Here is an 18660-nt window from a genome sequence, read left to right on the forward strand (position 1 = left end):
CCTATTTCACCTAATTAATGTTAGTAGTATAACAGTAAGGCTATGTTCAGAATAGCATACAACGCATACTATTTTTTGTAGTATGCAGTATGTGCAAGCTTCACAGTATGCACATTTTCAAACATTTCCTATTTTCTTTAAGCTTGGTACACCTGGGTAACCAACATTTGCCATAATAGTGTCAGTGTTACTACCATACTACCGTACTACTCTTACTACGTCTGCCAATGACAGTTATGGCAGAAGTAGTATGAGTAGTATTTGTAGTATAGTATGCAAATCCGAACTCAGTGACAGTGTCTGAACCGGAAGCTTTATTAGGCTTACTGTTATTTTTAACATCTCAGCCATAACTCATTATGTGATCAGACATTAGCTGGTAAATTATAAAAATATATCATTTTAAACTCATATAAATTACATGAATAAAATATATGAATTTAAAATGTATATTTTATTTTATATAAATAACAAATGTACATTATTGTAGTGTATTTTTATTATTATTTGTTATATAAAATAAAACATGTAACATAAATATATCATTAAAGCAATATAACAGGAGCAAGAGTGAACAATCTGCATAATAATAGTAGTTACATTCTGTAAACATTGAGAACTTTGCAACAAAAGAAAGAAAGAAAGAAAGAAAAGAACAATACAGCAGCCATCGGGGAAACTGTAGCCAACATCAACAAAATAATTATAAGAATTAAAAATATGAGTGGTTATACATCTTATAATTAATTGTAAAACTTCTTATATGAGGTTATAAAGTTATTAGTTTACATATTCGTTTATATTCTCCAATAACGATGTAAATAAGAGTCAAAATAAACCAAATAGTGTGGGGGAAATGTATTCTTGCCTAAAATCTTACATTTATGAATGACATTTTTTCCCCCGAAAAAATCAGCAATTTGACAATGTATTAAATCTGTGATTTTTGTTGTAATAATAAAAAAATATATATTAAAGGCGTTTGAAATATTCTTTCCGTTGCCGTTACTTAAATCAGACGCCACGCCAGCCGTTCGTAGGATGGATGACGTAATCACGTTGTTTCACTTTTAACCAATCAGCACATTTTCAGTCTGTGCGTGCGGAAGTGTGTCTGAAGCCGGTTGATCGGTGTGTCCATCGCGTGAGTAACAATAATCATACATTTGACAAGATTATGATTACTAACATTCATAAATGCTTGTAGTTATCAACGAAGATTGATTAAAATAAAGAAACGGTCGACTTGAGATTCATCGCACGACCTTGTCGATGTTATGTAGCTGATGGCGGTTAATGGACAAATTATTTTTCAGTAATTTCCCCGGAATTAATGACGTCATGGGTTTTTCCCAATATGTTATCAAAATGACATAATAAAGTCCTGCGTCTTATTTTGTAATAGCAGACGCCGTGTAATAACTGTCAACATCGCCTTTTTTTTAATTCTAAGATTTGAATCAGGTGCGTAGTTTTTAGAGGGTAATGGGGTATGGGGGAGAGGGACACCAAAAAAAAAACTAAAATCTAAATCAAAACAAGCAAGCTATACAACCTCGCCATGATTTATACCATGATCAATGGACACATGTAGATGCTTCACGCTGCAACCATCCCTACGCCCCTTGAGTTGAATATGCATATTATGGCATAGAAATAAAAAAATATACCAAGTTTGTATAGTCATGTGATCTTCGTGAATTATTAATGATGTGAATAATTAATTATCTTCATTGTGAAACAGAATCATGCTGCTGTGGATCCTGTCTGGGTCTCTGGTTCTGTTCGGCAGTGTTGATGTCTGGTACTTTCTGCGAGGCTCGTGGATGGTCATCAAGTCCTGGTTTCAGGGTCCGATTCGAGATGTTCTGGCCGAGCAGATCGTTCACGGACGGGTTCTCCTACACGATCTGGACTACATGTGCCACATGAATAACGCCCGCTACCTGCGCGAGTGCGACTTTGCCCGCTTTGCGCACTGCACCCGGAACGGGCTCTTCTTGGCCGCCCGAGCGCTCAACGCCTCAATGGTGGTCGGAGCCTCGACCATCCGGTACAGGCGCTCTCTCGCGCTCGGCGAGGCTTTTGAGTTGCGAACCCGCATCGTGTGCTGGGATGAAAAGTCCTTCTACCTGGAGCAGAGATTCGTGTCCAAATCGGATGGGTTCATTTCTGCTGTGATGCTGTGCCGACAGAACGTCATTCGCAGCTCTCCAGAGAAGATCTTGGATATCCTTTGCAAGAGAAGGGTATAGTTTTGCATTATTTTTCCAAGAAGGAATCCACACAAAAGTTCCAAAAAGTACTATGGTACTACCATGGTTTTTGGATATACAGTATACAATGGTAACATCATAGTATTCTTTAAAGAACCTTAGAGCACTATGTATAGTGCAATGGTAACTACCGTGTTAATCATTAAGTACCTTGAATGAAGGTGTGCACAGGTGTTAGTGCTCTAACTAAGAATTATGGTAATACCATGGTGTTTTTTGAAGTACCTTGGTACACCATGTACCATATATACCATTGAACTACAAGAATGTGGCAATCATTCAGTGTCTAACTTGAAGGGAATCACAGGTATTGCTGCACTAAGAAAAGCAGACTGTGTTTTTTGATGTATCATGGCAGTATCATGTTATCTATCTATCTATCTATCTATCTATCTATCTATCTATCTATCTATCTATCTATCTATCTATCTATCTATCTCTACCAATCAGCCGCAACATTAAAACCACCTGGATAATATTGTCTAGGTCCCCCTTGTGCCGCCAAAACAGCGCCAGAACATTCTTCACACCACAATTGTACAGAGTGGTTATCTGAGTTACTATAGACTTTGTCAGTTCAAACCAGTCTGGCCATTCTCTGTTGACCTCTCTCACCAACAAGATGTTTCCTTCGGCAGAACTGCCGCTCACTGGATGTTTTTTGTTTTTGGCACCATTCTGAGTAAATTATAGAGACTGTTGTGTGTGAAAGTCCCAGGAGATCAGCGGTTACAGAAATAAACAAACTAGACCATTTGGCACCAACAATCATGCCACGGTCCAAATCACTGAGATCACATTTTATCCCATTCTGATGGTTGATGTGAACATTAACTGAAGCTCCTGACCCATATCTGCATGATTTTATGCACTTCACTGCTGCCACATGATTGGCTGATTAGATAATCATATGGATGATTGTTAGTGCCAGATGGGCTGGTTTGAGTGTTTCTGTAACCGCTGATCTCCTGGGATTTTCACACACAACAGTCTCTAGAATTTACTCCGAATGTTCCATGACATTACAATGCTTTTTGACATGTATCATGGCAATATTATGTTTTTGGACATGTACCTTGGTAATACAATTTTATGTATTTTTTTACATTTAGATTTAGTCATTTAGCAGACGCTTTTATCCAAAGCAACTTACAAATGAAGAACATAAGCAATTCCTCATACAAAAATCAACAGTATCTTCAGTATCGCTCTGCTAAGGTCTCATAGTGGCTGGAGTAGTAAATATGCTAGTGCAGAAGAAAGAGAGACACACACACACACACTCATATATATATATATATATATATATATATACACTACGGGTCAAAAGTTTTGAAACACTTACTCATTCTTTATTATAAGTTTTAGAATAATAGTAAAGTCATCAAAACTATGGAATAACATAAATTAAACTTTGGGAATTATGTTGTGACTAAACAAAATCCAAAATAAATCAAATCGTTGTTATATTTTAGCATCTTCAAAGCAGACATGTACTCTTGACATTTTCTCAACCAACTTCTTGAGGTATCACCCTGGGATGCTTTTTAAACAGTATTGAGTTTCCATCTATATGTTGGGCACTTTAAAAACATTATTTTTTTTTTAAATTAAATTTGAGTTTTATAATGAAATAAATTAATATGTTGGCACAATTATATTTTGTCTACAAAACTAATTTCAAACATTTAAGCCTCCAGATCAAAAGATTTTTTAAGATCATGAGAAACATTTCAGTCAAGTGTTTCAAAACTATAGTTAACTAAAACGGTAATGTGTGTGTATATATATATATATGAGTGAGTGAGTGAGAGTTGTCAACAGTTGTCTAGGTAAGCTATTCAGCAGTATTCTTCACAAAAGAATACTTAATTTCCTTGACAAACACTCCATCTTGTGTAAAAATCAAACTTACAGAGCCCTTATTACAGGGACAATCCCCCTGGAGCAACCTGGAGTTAAGTGTCTTGCTCAAGGACACAATGGTGGGATTGAACCAGTGACCTTCTGATTACCAGTTATGCTCTTTAGCCCACTACACCACCACCACTCGTATATACCCTTCACACTTGAATGAACAAACATGTACACCAAATAAAAAATTGTAAAATATTCGCTTGTTTTATTGATTTCAAGAAAGCTTTCGATTCTATTCGGCATGAAGGGTTATATTATAGACTTCTACATTGTGGTATAGGTGGCAAAATATATGATCTGATTAAATCAATATATTTGAAAAACAGGTGTGCTGTTAAAATTGGAGACAAACAAACTGAATTCTTAATCCCAGAGAAGAGGTGTCCGTCAGGGTTGCAATTTAAGTCCAACTTTATTTAATGTATATATAAATGAACTTGCTGTTCAGTTGGATCAATGTGCTACTCATCCTCTCCCCCTCCTAGATAGAGAGGTGAAGTATCTGCTTTATGCTGACGACCTTGTGCTACTGTCTCCTACTGAACAAGGACTACAGCTGCAGCTGGACATAGTCAAAACTGGGCCCTAGCAGTAAACATGAAGAAAACAAATGTCATGATTTTTCAAAAACGGCTGAAGTGTCAAGAAAACAAATACCAGTTTACTATAATTGAACACAGCATGAGTTATACCTACCTTGGTATAACAACAACAACAACAGCATCAGGGAGTTTCAACATGGCAGTGAATGCACTAAAAGAAAAAGCTCAAAGAACCCTAAACGCAATTAAGAGAACATTTTATAATCTCCAAACTCCAATGAAAATCTGGCTGAAAATATTTGATGGTGGCATCGAGCCTATTGTGCTGTATGGTAGTGAAGTATGGTGTCCACTCAGTCATCACAGCTATACACATTGGGACAAACACCCAACAGAATCTTTACATGCAGAATTCTGCAGATACATCTTACATGTACACAGAAATACACCAACAAATGCATGTAGAGAATATTAGGCAGATACCCACTGATAATTAGCATTCAAAAGAGAGCACTTACATTTTTATTCACCTTAAATCCAGCCCCCAAGACGCCCTCCAAATCCAAGAGCTGAGCCCAGAAAAGAGTCCCCTACATCAGTTGGTGCTGAGACTAATTGTCCCTCCCTCAAACACACTTTGACCAGTCTCAAAACAACACTTAAATTGACTTTGTGCCTCTTTGTGATGGGACCACCAGGAGCTGCTCGTTAAGTGACGGCAGAGAGTGATTTGGGACATAGACCTGAAGGAGTGAATTGAAGTAAGAGGGTGCGGTTCCTTGAATCAAAGCCTTGAATTCGATGCAGGCAGCTACTGGCAACCAGTGGATTGAAATCAAGAGTGGGGTGAAGTGAGCCCTCTTTGGCTGATTGAAGAACAGATGTGCTGCAGCATTCTGGGACATCTGCAGTGGCTTAATTGTGCTAGCAGGGAGGCTGGCCAATAGGCCATTACAGTAGTCCAGTCCTGAAATGAACAGAGATTGGATCAGGAGCTGTGTAGCATATTCAGACAGGAAAGGGCTGATTTTCCTGATGTTATAAAGTGATGTGATGTTAAGCTGGTCATCCAGAATCTTCAGATATGTTTATGGCAATATCATGTTTTTTTGGACATGCTCCTTGGTAATAAAATGGTATTCTTTGAAGGGCAATGTAAATGCGATGATACATGGCTATCAATTGTAATCATTCAATACCATGGTAGCCTATACATTGTAGGTTTATTTGTCACTTACACATCATTACAGAGGTAGTTAAATGTGCTTTCTGTACACTCCCAAACAGTGCAATAAACCGTTCACAATAATCTAAAACACAAAAACAAATGTAAGATTTAGTTCACAGCCTTAAAGGAATAGTTCACCCAAAAATGTAAATGCTCTCATCATTTACTCACCCTCATGCCATCCCAGATGTGTTTTGACTTTCTTTCTTCAGCAGAACACAAATGAAGATTTTTAGAAGAATTGCTCTGCTTTTTTTGGTCCATATAATGCAAGTGAATGGGTGCCAAAATTTGGAAGCACCAAAAATCACACAAGTCAGCATAAAATTAGACCATAAGGCTCCTGTGATTAAACCCATGTCTTCAGAAGTGATATGAAAGGTGTGGATGAGAAACATATCACTTTCACATTCTTCTTCTTGTGTTTTTGGTGATTCATATTCATCATGCATATCACTGGGCAGGTAGAAGAATTTCAAGCATAAAAGGACTTAAATATTGATCGGTTTCTCTCCCACACCTATCATATCACTTCAGAAGACATGGATTTAACCACTGGAGCCTTATTGTCTACTTTTATGCTGCATTTTTGTGCTTTCAAAGTTTTGGTCGCTATTCAAATGCATTGTATGGACCTACAGAGCTGAAATATTCTTCTAAAAACCTTAATTTGTATTCTGCAGAAGAAACAGTCATACACATCTGGGATGGCATGAGGGTGAGTAAATTATGAGAGAATTAACATTTTTGGGTGAACTACCCCTTTAAATAGACAAGAGAGTATCACAGCATTATGTTATTACCATCTTATACATCACTGTACCCTGGAACCGCCACTTAACAATATTTCTTTGAAAGGGTGCAATGGATGTTCCTACCCAATAAACATTTCTTATATGTTTGCCTCTTTTAGGTGGAGTGCCCCGACATCCCAGAGGACCTGCAGCATTGGATTAGATTCATCTCTGCCAGTAGTCAGGCATTGAGAGCAGAGAGTGGACTTGAGGAGAAGACCAAATGATAATTTTAAAGACACTTACCTTATGGTAAGCCTTCCTTGTGCATGTAAGTTTTCCCATGAGGCTCACCTTAAATCATGTAACTTATCTTCAGAGGGTCCGTTTTGAAATTGCAAAAGGGATCGCTGATCCAGAACCTGTGGCTGTTGCTGTTGCTAGCACCAGCGCATTGAATCATTCTTATATCTGTTCATCCATTTACTATACTGTACATACCTGCTCTTCCTAAAGAGTTTCTGTTAGTTTTAAGCAGGCCCGCACTTTAAAACCATTCCACAATTTTCCCTCCAGCATCAGTGCAGAAAATGCTAGTTATCAGATTCCGTCTGGGCCTGTTTGTACGTATAGAAACATGATTGTTGTGATACTGATAAAACACAAAGCACGCATCTCTTTGTTGAAATACAGAAAATGAACGAACGCATGAACGAATGTCTAAGGCCGACAAAAACTTGACTTGCTCCCATGACCAAATACACACATGAACGTTATCCTTAACTCGAAAGTCATTTTGAATGAATTTGAATGTTTGTTTTTTATTAGTTCTGAGCCGTGAATTTTATCATATCACTTATTTAATGTTTTCACAGATTTTTTTGTGCTTTATTCATTGGCTTCATTATTTATTCCAATTTAAAACAAAAAAACTATTTATTATTATTAATGAGAAGGGAACGTGTATTTATTCCATTAAGATATTTTTCAAATATTTGCATTGTGTTATTAAAGCATCTGTTTGTAAAGTTAATTTATCTAAAGGAATTGAAGCATCTGAAAAGAAGATTTGCATTATGAAATAAAATACTGCATTATAAATAAAGTTTATGTATGTGTCTTAAGTTATTTTCCTGGATACATCTATTAAGATTAAGATTCAACTTTATTGTCATTGTGCAGAGTACAGGTACAGAGCCAATGAAATGCAGTTGTTTTCGCATATCCCAAATAACTGGGGTCAGAGCGCAGGGTCAGCCATGAAACAGCACCCCTGGAGCAGATAGGGTCAAGGGCCTTACTCAAGGGCCCAACGGTGGTATCTTGGCAGTGCTAGGGCTTGAACCCCCAACCTTTCGGTCAGTAACCCAGAGCCTTAACCGCTGAGCCACCACTGGCTTATACCTGGTACATTATACATCACAGTAGTGAAACTAGTCTTTTGAGCAGAAGGGATGTGATGGGTGAGAGCGGCACTATTGGCGTCTAGTGTCAAAAGACTGTCATAATGCTTTTCTCAAAACTGGGTACACTTTGTCAAAAACGCTTCACATAGTCAGCACAAACGCCATCTTTGTGGAATACAATTTGGATAATTTTTCATTGCTTTGCACAACATGCATTCAATGATCACATCCTGCAAAATTCATGAAATGAAACTGTCAGAACTTATACATTTATGTTCAAGAGAACCCAAACTGAACTGCATTAGACGGCAAAGTGATTTATTTGTTCGGTAATTCAATACCGCAGAATATTAAAGACATCAAAACAATCAAATGAAAAGCGTTTAAGATCTACCGCAGCTGATTTCCCTTTTAGATGGAGATCTTTTCAGCAGTTTTGCTTTATCCATTTAGCTAATAACTATTCAAAAGGGTCAACCTCTCTGTGTGATGATTTTGTTATGCAAATATGGCTGACAGACATACAAAGAGATTCTTCCCCAGCTGTATATGCAAAAAAGGATGCAAAATATGGCATATTTAAGCATATTGCATTTTTTAAATATATTTATTTAATTCGTATAATGTACTTCAGTGGACCTGACTCAATACAGAGAGTTTGTTCTTCATTTGTAAAGATAAAAATATGTTTAGTGTTTTAAGGTCATTGGTTATGGATGACAAAGCGTTGATGCTTGAGAACATTTGTTTTGTTATGGTAGAATTGATCTGAGACATATGACATTTATTTAGATGGGTTTTAGTCTGTAGTTGTTCTGCAAATGCGAGTTAGAGGGGAACTGTATGAAGATGTTTGAAAATGTGCAAATAAGACCTAAAGGGATGTTCTGGGTTCGGTACCAGTTAAGATGGCATACTGTTGATTACCCTCATTTATAAGACATGAAATGCGGTTACAGTAAAGCACTTACAATGGGAGTGAATGGGGCCAGTTCATAAACATTCAAATACACACTGTTTCAAAAGTATAACCACAAGATTTATTGTGGTTTATTGAGATTTATTATTATAAAATGTATTGTGTTAACACGTTTTAAGTGTGATAAAAATGCTTAGGCTACTAACCTAATCTGTATTAAGTTATTTTGAATATTACAACTTTGTTGTTGTGACACCGAATCCCTGTAATCCTGATACTGGATATAACTTTACACCGATTAGGTTACAAGGCATTTTTATCACACTAAAATCATGTTAACAGCCTTCAAGTACCTTCAAGACTTCTTCCCTAAGCTGTCTGGGGCAAAGGTCAAAGCCGGTGTCTTCATCGGACCACAGATAAAGAAGATCCTGGAAGGAGAAAGCGGCTTGGAACAGTTTGCCGCAGTGGTTCGGGGCTTCCTGGGCAATCATAAGGCCGAAAACTATGTGGAGCTGGTTGAGACTCTGGTGAAGAACTTCAGCACAATGGTCTGTAGGATGTCCCTCAAAGTCCATATCCTTGATGCTCACCTTGACAAATTCAAGGAGAACATGGCAGCGCACTCGGCGTAAAAGGGCTTTGAGTGTAGTGTCAGATAAGTGTACATTTCATTTATAAATTCATGTTAATAAGAGTGTTGTTTATCTTGATCAAAGCAAGAAATATTTCAGATTTAAATGTTTAATCATATAACATAATATCATCAAGAAAATAGCACGTTATGACTTCGGCTCTGAATATCTTCCAGTCATGATCACACACAGGCGAGGTCCAGGTAACCTCAAATCATGAGATTCGAAACACGGCGGACGTAAAGTGTTCTTCCGCAGATTGCTTGCAATTTCAAATTTCAACCACAGATGTTGCTATAGAGCACAGTTACATAGTGCAGCTTTAACTTGTCTAGTTCTAATTTATTTAATTATTGCGTCTACTAACAATATTCAGGAGTGTATGTACACGCACGACAGGAGAATTATGTCATTTTTGTCATTTTTGTCATTTTTTCTGAAAGCCATGAAAATGTTCACCATAGGATCATTTCTATCGGGAAGACACGCAGGCTTGAGTGAAGTTTAAGATGCCATTTATTTGATAAATGTAAAACAGAAGGTGATGTCTCTCTCTTTGGCGTAGGCCCCGTCCGGCGGTCCGAGGGAGTTGTGCCCGGAACCGTCATGTCCTGCCAGAGATAGGAGGCAGGGGCGAGGAGCCTACCCCCGTGCGGGACAGGGCTCAACTGGTGGTGGTGGGGTGGTGGAGGTTGCCGTGTTAGCACACTAAAGCAGCAATGTGATAGATTGTGAGCAGACTTATAAAGCAACAGCTTACATGTGATTGGCTAGGAGTTACCCAGCTAATGATGTGATGATGTACAGCTGCTAGTCTTCCCGCTAGAACTACGCTGCGCTTCCATTTCTAGCACATCTCAAATTCTGTATTGCGTTTTATGGAATTCTGTGGTGGAAATGACGCTGATAGAATTTACATTTGTAATATTTTTTAAATTAAATGGCTGAATTTAATTTCATTCTAAGGATAATTTCATAGCTAACTTTTATGTATCCAAAATACACATGATTAAATTATATTTTCACACTTTTTGCATAAATTATGGCTTGATCAGAAATGACACCCAATGAAAATAAAAATATTTACCTTGATTTTTCTTTGTTTTAATTCACATTTACATTTTAACTGAGCACTCTTTAATATAAAAAACAAAATTTTTAAAGTTGTATTAATTTAATTTAGTTAATCATTACAGAATTCGATTTTATTTAATTTTGTTGTGAAATTGTCATGTGTAAATCTTAACAAAATAGGCTATAAAACTGTTGTTGTCTCATGCTTCATCTCTCAAGCATTCTCTTCGCTGACACTTTTTGTTTTAGTTTTTTAAGTTTAGGAGCAAAAGTTTTGGTGTGGGACAACTGTGGGACATACATATATTTTGTAAATTGCTAGAAATAAATTTCAAACAGTATTGAAGTGGTTTATGTTTATTTCTCACTCTTTTTTTCAACATGTAATAATTGGTATTTTTATAATGCATTTTCATTGTTTTATATTAAAAGTCTGGGTTTGGGACAAGGCTAAAACTGTAAAATATATACATAAAAGGCATTTGAAAAGTACCAAAAATGAATGCTGATGGCCTGGTAAAAAGTTTCAAAGTCTAAAGTGATCTTCATATATTAAAAAAAATTATAATAATTGAATCTGTTTTAATTAAAATCAACCCCTGGGACATATAAGCCATTTCATGTTAAAGAAACACCCATATATAATAGGAAAAAAACATATCTGTGCCAGAAGACCTACAGTCAAATAAAACTTGTATATTTTACAAATGTATTACTTTTAACAAAAAGTGTACAAAATGTTTCAAATATTCTTATAAAGCTCTAGCCATTAATTCATATCACATGATATTGATATAATCATGTTAGAGTCTGAACTTAAAGGGGCCATATTCTAAACTTTTGTTGCTATTTGTCCACTTACAATATTCATACAAAAGGTTTTTGTAGCCTACTGGTCAGACATCTATATGCAGATATCATCTGTTATGATTGGACAACCAATGGATGATCTTGTTTTGCATCTCTCAGCTTTCGCACAGACAGCATTTGAAGAGCGAGTGTATTTTCATAGAGCTGGTGTGCTCCATAGAGCAGCAGTGCACTGAAGTGAAGGAGCTGATCCTAGGTCAGGAGAGGGCAGCAGTGAGTCAGGCTGAAGCGGTTCTTCATCAACTGGAGCAGGAGATCCTATGGAATTACGATTGTGCCAATAATAATGAATGTAACTTTATAAAACTGAACGTAACTTTATAAAACTGAACGTAACTTTTTCAGAAACTATCAAAAATATTCCATTACAAAAGAAGAAAAACACAATTAAAATGAAAAAAATGAACTCAGTCGCACGAATTTAACAGGCTCTTCAAATATGCTTCATTTTTTGTTAATGTTTTTCAAAGATTCGTCTTCGCAAATCGTGGATTCTGAATACATTGCCACAGATTTCGCTTACGCTTCGCAGTTTTTCGTTTGCTGTTTTGACACAAACCTCTCGTGGGGGTGGGCTTAACAGTGATCTACTCTGATTGGATAGTGAGCTTTTGATGGACAGGTGCTCTCTCTCGGATGTACAGACGTCACTCAGTGGCGCGCATATTGGAAAGCTCTCGCGGTGATTTGTAGTTATGCAATACGTCGTGCTTTGTTGTATTACTTACTAACAATATGTAAATAATATTTGACCTATAATTATATAATTTAATATTATATGAGACCTTCGATCGTCTAATAATCGTCTTCGATCAGTCTGTAAAGATGAGCTCTCAGGAGAGACACGGAGCGGCATCATCTTCCTCCTCCTCCTCTTGTCCTTCAAGGCAGCTTGAAGTAAGTTCGTGTTACTGAAGTAACCAATAACATCGATAAAAGATTTATTCATGTAACGTTACAGTGTGCAACAGTTCTGGCTTTATTTTGCAAATTTATTGTTTAACCACTTCAGCTCTGCAGGATATTTTGAATTTTTTAGAGAATTAGGCATATCTGAATTTAAAAGAGCGTCCTGCCCACATTGGAGTATATGGATAGAAATTGTCTCATTTTACAGAAAACACTCTACATTTCAACACAGTGGTGGAATATTGCATATATTTTATTATATTTATTCACAATGTTTTGATAAACACATATAAAATATCATATTTTTATATATTTTTTAATAATTTTTTATTGTCATTCACAAGTTTGCAATGCACTGATGTCATGTCATGATGTTATGTAGTTTGATTGTTTGCTCTTTTGCACAGTTATTATATTCAAGGACGTGCCAATGTAGACAGTGCAGATATCAAATCTAATGTTTCATTACGAATAATCAAGCTAAACTTTGACAGCATATGCTGTAAAATGTCGTCTTGCATTTGTTCCTACAGGTAAAAAAAAACAAACAAAAAAAACAGCCCCTTAAGGACAGTTAAGACAATCCTTTTTTCTCTTTCTCTCTCTCTTCCTCTCCAGTTAATTTGCACAAAGTCAGCCATCATCATTATAAGGACTAGCAAACCAGTTTTACCCTAATTCAGCTGTATAATTTATATACCATCATTCAGTGCCTACCTGGAAAAGTGACATTTGTCTTTGGTCCTGACAAGTAACGTTAGCATTAAAAGAAAGGAAGATTATGCAAACATATTATTTATATTTATATCTATACATGGTATCTTGATATATAAAAAAGTTTTTTAAACAATAAATTTGCAAAATAAAGCCAGAACTGTTGCACACTGTAACGTTACATGAATAAATCTTTTATCGATGTTATTGGTTACTTCAGTAACACGAACTTACTTCAAGCTGCCTTGAAGGACAAGAGGAGGAGGAGGAAGATGATGCCGCTCCGTGTCTCTCCTGAGAGCTCATCTTTACAGACTGATCGAAGACGATTATTAGACGATCGAAGGTCTCATATAATATTAAATTATATAATTATAGGTCAAATATTATTTACATATTGTTAGTAAGTAATACAACAAAGCACGACGTATTGCATAACTACAAATCACCGCGAGAGCTTTCCAATATGCGCGCCACTGAGTGACGTCTGTACATCCGAGAGAGAGCACCTGTCCATCAAAAGCTCACTATCCAATCAGAGTAGATCACTGTTAAGCCCACCCCCACGAGAGGTTTGTGTCAAAACAGCAAACGAAAAACTGCGAAGCGTAAGCGAAATCTGTGGCAATGTATTCAGAATCCACGATTTGCAAAGACGAATCTTTGAAAAACATTAACAAAAAATGAAGGATATTTGAAGAGCCTGTTAAATTCGTGCGACTGAGTTCATTTTTTTCATTTTAATTGTGTTTTTCTTCTTTTGTAATGGAATATTTTTGATAGTTTCTGAAAAAGTTACGTTCAGTTTTATAAAGTTACGTTCAGTTTTATAAAGTTACATTCATTATTATTGGCACAATCGTAATTCCATAGAGATCACAGAGCTGAAGACATGCTGAATTAGGAGAGCTCTCCCAAACAGAGGACCATGTCGCCTTCCTGCAGGTAATGCTGCTGGTTATTTAGCAGCTTCTTTTCTCAACCGACTCCCAGTACCTTAAATACAACAACAGTCTCTCTGAAGTAACATAGGGTTGTGTCTTGATCAAGGACACAATAGTGATTGTTTATGAATCACCTTTTCTGGGGTTTGCACTTACAATCTTTCAGTTGCCAGCCTAGATCTGTTACCATTACAAGAAAATTCTGGGAGAGTCACGTGACGCTATGCGAGGGTTGATTGCTTGAAGGCGAGCGTTGCTACAATTATCCTTTTAAGCAATATTAACCGGTGAGAACTGTAATAGTTTTGTTTGCTAAACTGTGCTGGGAGTGCAGGATGTCAAAAAAGTCTAATTCGTCAGACTTTGGGGACATTAAAAAGCACTTACGTTCTCACGAGTCAGACACCTTGTTGGATCAAGATGGCAGAGGTCCAGTTGATGGTGGCAGCGAGCCGGATGACGTAGGTCGTGATATCATTTATGCAGCACTGACGAAAATCTTGACCGACATGGAGGGTCTCGCAGAAATACGTCGAGCGATCACATCTATGGAGGCAAAACTTTCCACCCTGATCACAAGAATGGACGATGTTGAAAAAAGGGGTGAGTATCTGGAGTCAGCCGAAAGAGAGCTACAGGATCACCTGCCTGCTACCAAGGCTAATGTGGAACCGGTGTGGGGAAAACTTGAGGATATGGAAAATCTTAGCAGGCGTGATCGTTTTTGTTTTGTTGGAATCCCAGAGGGAAAGGAAGGTCAGGATATGGAGAAGGTTTTGGACGGGCTTATGGGGCTTTTCCACTGCACGGTACAACTCGGCTCATCTCGACTCGGCTCGCTTTTTAACAGAACAATTAATTATGCTTTTATAAAATTATACGCTTCACATTTCTGCCTTTAAACCCTCCAACATTTCGCCCCATTCACTTCCATTGTAAGTGCCTCATTCTAGCATAAATTTGAGCTTTTTTATTTTTAAGAAAAGGAGGGACACGCATTGTTTTGCTGTAACAATTTTTGTGGTAATCATCATTATGGCGCAAATGCTGTCAATTGATCTTAACTTATTGAAACTAGAATATTCCTTTAAGCACTTTTATGCCATAAAATGATTTTATACTGAACTAAGACAATTATAAGGGTTTGAAACGACCTAATGGTGAGTAAATGATGACAGAATTTTAATTGGGAACACTTCCATTCGTTACATTAGTTAATGCAATAGGTCTCATGAACAAACAATTAACCAAATCATTTTTACAGCATTTAATAATCTTTGACGTTTAACAAAAATCCAATTGTTCATTGTTAGTTAGTTCATAATGCATTAGTTTATGTTGAAGTTAAAATGAACTAAGATTAACAAATGTTATAATAGTATTGTTCGTTCATGTTTACTGATGTTGTTAACACATGGAACCTTATTGTAGTGTTCACTTTTAATATTTGGTGAATTTTCCTTAAAATTTGGGTAAACATTAAGTTCCTACCAGGAATGCTGTTCGTGCACAAGGACAATTATCCATTTAATTTTTAAATGGCAAACACTACCATTTGGCCATCCTGATCTTTGAGTCTTACATGGTGAACTTTTATTAAAAACCATCAAAGGACTGAAAGAACGTGACACAAAAGTGAGGTTGCATCATTCCCTGCTTCAATCTGTCATGATATGTAGAGTCAGAGATGAAAACTAGCCTTTGTGGACTTAAAGCCATATCCTAAATTGAATTTTGAGTTTTCAATTTGTACAAGTTTAAAGTCAGACCTCTACCTACAGGTAATATAGTTGCATTTATTCGCTTTTCATTATGAATGTTGCACTGAACTGCAGGTTTGTGTGTGCTCAGCCTGTGCCTGTTGACTTACATCACCCCTGAGCCAAACTCTGGGACCGTCATGACAGCATTATCTGAGTTCCAAGCTCTCTTCGATGACGTCTGCCAAGGAGGATTTGTCAGTATTTAGGAGAAAGGTGAACAGACTTTATTTAAAGGGGTGTGCATGCATTGTGTCTGCAATGAGGTATTTAAAGCCACTAAGAACTAAATCAATACTTTATTGTGTTTGTACAATGACTCTGATTTCAATCTAACCATCCTGTTCCGGTTTACAGTGAATGATGTTAATATTATTCAGACCATGAAACCACATACAAATTCAGAGGCAAAGTCGGGTAAGAGTTCATAAATTTAACACCATAAATTCAGCCTAGACTAAAACAATGAGAGCTGCCTTGCTGTCTACTGCCTAGACAGGCATGTGCCTTCTAGGACAGAGAGTTATTGTTATAGGTTACTGAAAATGCCCACAAAGTGCCGTTTGTAGGGTTGAAACACCCCGTTTCCTACAGAATATTGTAGATGTGGGCCTCTTTAAATGTCCATCAGGATCAGTGGATCAGGACAAATTCAGGATTTTACATTAATTATGACATTTCATGGATCACCTTCAGCTGCTGTTGGTAGATTGAAACTTTTCACGAAGGAATCGCACATACTAGTCGCTAACGGCTGTACTTACATTTCCAAAGTGCAATTGTTGTGACAGATATGAGGTCAAAAATATTAGGGTGACCAAATTACCATAAATCGTTTTTTTTTTTGTTTAAGTTATGTTTATGTTTTCAATCTAAAAAAGGTGGGAAAAAAACAGCGAGACGCAGCACAATGGCTGGGGGTGGGTGATTTTGTGCACTTGACCGCTGTGCTGCGTCTCGCAGTTTTTTTCCCACTTTTTTTTTAGCATTTCTAATGTTTCCATTGATCATGGTATAAACATTGGGGTGTATTTGCTTGTATTGATTATTGGGGGTTTACCTTACATTTACATTTATGCATTTGGCAGACACTTTTATCCTTATTACAGGGACAATCCCCCCGGAGCAACCTGGAGTTAAGTGCCTTGCTCAAGGACACAATGGTGGTGGCTGTGGGGCTCGAACCAGCGTCCTTCTGATTACCAGATTACCAGTTATGTGCTTTAGACCACTACACCACCACCACTCTATATACAGCACTCTATATACTCTGAAATACAGCGGATGAAAAATATGTTTGGTGTGATCGGCCCCAGCGGCATCAAGCTTTGTGCCTGGAGTAATTACTCAAAATACTGTCTTGGTAGGCACCTCACACAGGTTTTGGAACAGAGCTATTTATATACTGTAGTAATTCATTTTATTCTTACAAAATATCCATTAATGCATAATGCATTACAAAAATGATATGTGAATGTGTAAACAGGATTGTTTATTCTATAGCTACAGCAACACCACCGCTCTTTGGCCAAGCCGGAAAAAACCCTTTTACCATTACCGTCCCGGCATTTAGTGTGTTTCCATTCTCGTCAAACGGTGATTATCAAAAGCTTTTATTTTGGAATTTTGATTTCAGACTGTTTATCCAGTTCCAGAAAAGAAATTCATGTACTGTGTGTGAATTTTAGAAGTTTTGTCAGTGTGCATGTAATTTTACCCCGTGTTCTATTCGCCCGGCATTAACAAAAAAACAAATAATAAAAAATAAAAATAAAAAAATCTTATGAATTATGCAAAAGACTAAAAAAGACATTTTTGTTTTTTTTACAACTTTTATGTAGAGGAGAGAAGAGTGAGTGGACTAGATATGTTGCAAGCTGGATTGGAACCTGTGTCGCCAGTATGAGCAGCCCAGCTCAATGTGTCAGAGAGTAACCCGAATCCATATGCATTCGCTGCTGAGTTACCGCTCTAACTGCTTTACATTAACAATAGAAAATATAATTTGCCGTCTTGTGGCTAGTCTTGATTTAGGTCAATCTAATCCAGTTCAGTCATTTATTTGAATAATTTTGCACATTTTAGCCAGTCAACAACACCATTTCGGATGTCTCGGCCTCTTGATACAGTTAAACTTAACCTTCTCACATTCTCCATCCTCTTCAGGATCCAGAACATCAGGTTCTCATCAAAGAGTGCCTCCACAGAGGCGATGCATGCAGCTTTAAGAGTGGCCAATAATGCTTATTAAAATTCAGAGAGGAGGATTATGATGGGTGCCAAATTTGATTACATTCAGTTTCTTTTATGAAATATGTACGGCATGTTTGGTACATACCAGTTATGGTAAAGACTGCAGTAACCACACTCAAACTAAGACAGAAATGTCATTCAGATATGTTTCAGTGTCTCAAAATGTATTTCTCAATGGTAGCAATAGTTAAATGTCTGTTCTCTTACAACTAAAGATGTGTTTCGAGTGAAAGTTGACATTTTTTTTTAATTATAACATGAATTAAGACATAGCAGCAGTCTGAAATGTTTGTTTGTATTAATTAATTAATGATAAATTGCAAGTATTTTTGGACTTTTTGGACTTTTAGTGTGGAACAGTATCAAAACACTTTTAATTTGGACATTTTCTGTATGGATGGAATAACAAGACCACGTTACTTGAATCCATATAATTACTGAGAAAGAATAATCTTCTTCTTGATTTAATTGATTGGACA

General features: G+C 36.9%; 1 protein-coding gene across 1 annotated transcript; it reads left to right on the plus strand.

The window, feature by feature from the left end:
* The first annotated feature begins 1100 nt into the window (after positions 1-1100).
* LOC127645663 (protein THEM6-like) lies at positions 1101-7752 on the plus strand. The gene is made up of 3 exons (XM_052129350.1): positions 1101-1144; positions 1745-2249; positions 6877-7752. Exons 2-3 carry the CDS (start codon positions 1749-1751, stop codon positions 6982-6984), a joined length of 609 nt encoding a protein of 202 aa, XP_051985310.1. The 5' UTR covers positions 1101-1144; positions 1745-1748; the 3' UTR covers positions 6985-7752.
* Positions 7753-18660: the final 10908 nt, after the last annotated feature.

The sequence above is a fragment of the Xyrauchen texanus genome, chromosome 6 (genome assembly GCF_025860055.1).
Source record: "Xyrauchen texanus isolate HMW12.3.18 chromosome 6, RBS_HiC_50CHRs, whole genome shotgun sequence".
Lineage (NCBI taxonomy): Eukaryota > Metazoa > Chordata > Actinopteri > Cypriniformes > Catostomidae > Xyrauchen > Xyrauchen texanus.